General features: G+C 52.8%; 1 protein-coding gene across 1 annotated transcript; it reads left to right on the top strand.

Annotated features, from left to right (window-relative positions):
* On the top strand, window positions 1-1,466 carry LOC123124457 (metacaspase-1). The gene is made up of 3 exons (XM_044545074.1): window positions 1-357; window positions 437-767; window positions 848-1,466. The coding sequence occupies exons 1-3, from the start codon at window positions 21-23 to the stop codon at window positions 1,233-1,235; spliced, it is 1,056 nt and encodes a 351-aa protein (XP_044401009.1). The 5' UTR covers window positions 1-20; the 3' UTR covers window positions 1,236-1,466.
* The last annotated feature ends 894 nt before the right edge of the window (window positions 1,467-2,360 follow it).

Here is a 2,360-nt window from a genome sequence, read left to right as displayed (position 1 = left end):
ACAAGCCGCTGGCCATAGCCATGGAGTGCGGCCAGTGCGGCGCGCGCTTGGCTGTCACGCGGGGCGCGAGCTCCGTGCAGTGCGCGCACTGCCGCAGGGCGACGCGCGTCGAACGGCACGGCGCCGTCGTGCACGGGGCCGTCGGCTTCGTCAGGAGCGTGTTCACGAACATTGGCCGCGCGAGGCCGCACCCGGGATACCCGCCGGTGTACGGCAACAAGCGCGCTCTCTTGGTCGGCATCAACTACACCGGAACGGCGGCCGAGCTGCCCGGCCCCATCAACGATGTCAAGTGCATGAGCTTCCTGCTCACCCTCAAGTACGGCTTCCCAAGCGATTGCATCCTTGTCCTTACCGGTAAGAGAAAGAATCGCATCCACCAAGTTTTCTCTGTGCTTCGAGTTCATGTCCTTGCTCTTGCTAATGCTACGCGCAGATGAAGAGCGCGACCCGTACAGGAGGCCAACAAGGGCCAACATCCTAGTGGCGATGCGGTGGCTGGTGCATGGGTGCAGCTCCGGGGACTCCCTTGTGTTCCACTTCTCCGGCCACGGCGATCAGGAGGAAGACAAGGACGGCGACGAGCAGGACGGCCAGGACGAGAGCATCTGCCCGCTGGATTGGCAGCTGAACGGCGCCATCGTGGACGACGAGATCAACGAGGCCATCGTCCGCCCGCTCGTGCAGGGCGTCAGGCTCCACGCCATCATCGACGCCTGCCGCAGCGGCACCGTCCTTGATCTCCCCAACCTTTGCCAGATAAAAAAGTACCACTGCTACTACTTTCAGTAAATCAGGCGTGCACCATTGATTGTACTACCATTAACACTCTCACCGTATTATCTAGGAACGGGAAACCCCAGTGGATGGATCACAGCGCTCCGAATGGCGCTTGGAAGAACACGAGCGGCGGTCACGCCATCCTGATCAGCGGCTGCACCGACGACGAAGATGCGCAGGATGGTTACGGCCATGAGACCATGGCCATGGGAGCCCTGACGTACAGCTTCTTCGCCGCGGCGTGGTTCGCGCATCGGCCGCCCACCTACGGCCAGCTGCTTCAAAAGACAAAGGCGATCCTCTTAGACTGCAACCGCGACAGCCAGATCCACTGCGACCTCCCGGCGTCGATCTTACCGCACGTCCGAAAGGTGGTGAACTTCAGTGGCGTGCAGGAACCTCAACTCTCTTCGTCCGACAAGTTCGACATCAACCGGAAGACATTTATGCTATAAAATCAACAAGATGTGTCAGCCGCTGGAGCTGCCATCCTCTAATAGGAAAAGGGGCTTTTACCCCGGTTCATGAACCGGGACTAGAAGGTCGTTACTAATGCCCTAGCCCTTTAGTCTCGGTTCTTACACGAACCGGGACTAAAGGCCGTCCACGTGGCCGGTGCGGGGAGCCCAGGCAGGAGGGCCTTTGGTCCCGGTTGGTGCCACCAACCGGGACCAATAGGCATCCACGCGTCAGCACCTGGCAGGAGCTGAGGTTTTTGTTTTTTTTGAAAGGGGGTGGTTTAGGGGTTTTGGGGGGTTAATTTAGGTGTTTCATATATTGTGTTAGCTAGCTAATTAATAGAGAGAAGTGCCTCTTTTATCTCCGTGCTTTGTCGACGCTACGTACTATATACGTATGGAGAGGAGTAGACACGCTAGCTAGTAATCAAATGAAGGAAACAGAAGATCGTCATGAACATATATATATGCATACAGAGAGAAGTGATATCGACCACCTCTCCTTCTCCGAGATATTGGTCGAACAACAAGTTCTCGTATATCTATCCGACACTACCGGCTACATATATACAATAATTATCTCTTACAATACAATCTCCTAATTATATTGTAGGAACACAGGGTCCACATAGTATTCTCCGTTTTCAGCGATCACGTGGTCAAGGAAGAATGCCGCCAATTCCTCTTGAATTCCTCGCATACGATCTGATGCTAGGAGTTCATCCCGCTTCCGAAAAATCTAATTTGAAGAAGGGGGTCAATACATATATATATGAATAAATGAAACTCAACACAAATGATGGTAATAAAATAAAATTGTGAATATTATTGCTTACGCACTTCATATTGTTCTTCAGTGTAGCCCCGCTCACAGGTATGGTAGCGGATGGACTCGCAAATGTAGTATCCACAGTAATTATTCCCGGGTTGCTGCCACAACCACTTTACAAGAAATAGAGGTCAATAAAACTGATAAGCAAGCATGCTAAATGGTATTGATCAAACTAGCGCTTGAATCACTAGGAGATGCGCGGAACATGCTACTATAGTACTTACTTTTGGGTGTCTAAATTGCAGCTGGTTCGGCAGTCCCGGGGCTTTTGAGGTGAATTTTCTCCAAAC

The sequence above is a fragment of the Triticum aestivum genome, chromosome 5D, assembly GCF_018294505.1.
Source record: "Triticum aestivum cultivar Chinese Spring chromosome 5D, IWGSC CS RefSeq v2.1, whole genome shotgun sequence".
NCBI classification, from domain to species: domain Eukaryota; kingdom Viridiplantae; phylum Streptophyta; class Magnoliopsida; order Poales; family Poaceae; genus Triticum; species Triticum aestivum.
This window is presented reverse-complemented; position numbering and strand designations above follow the sequence as displayed.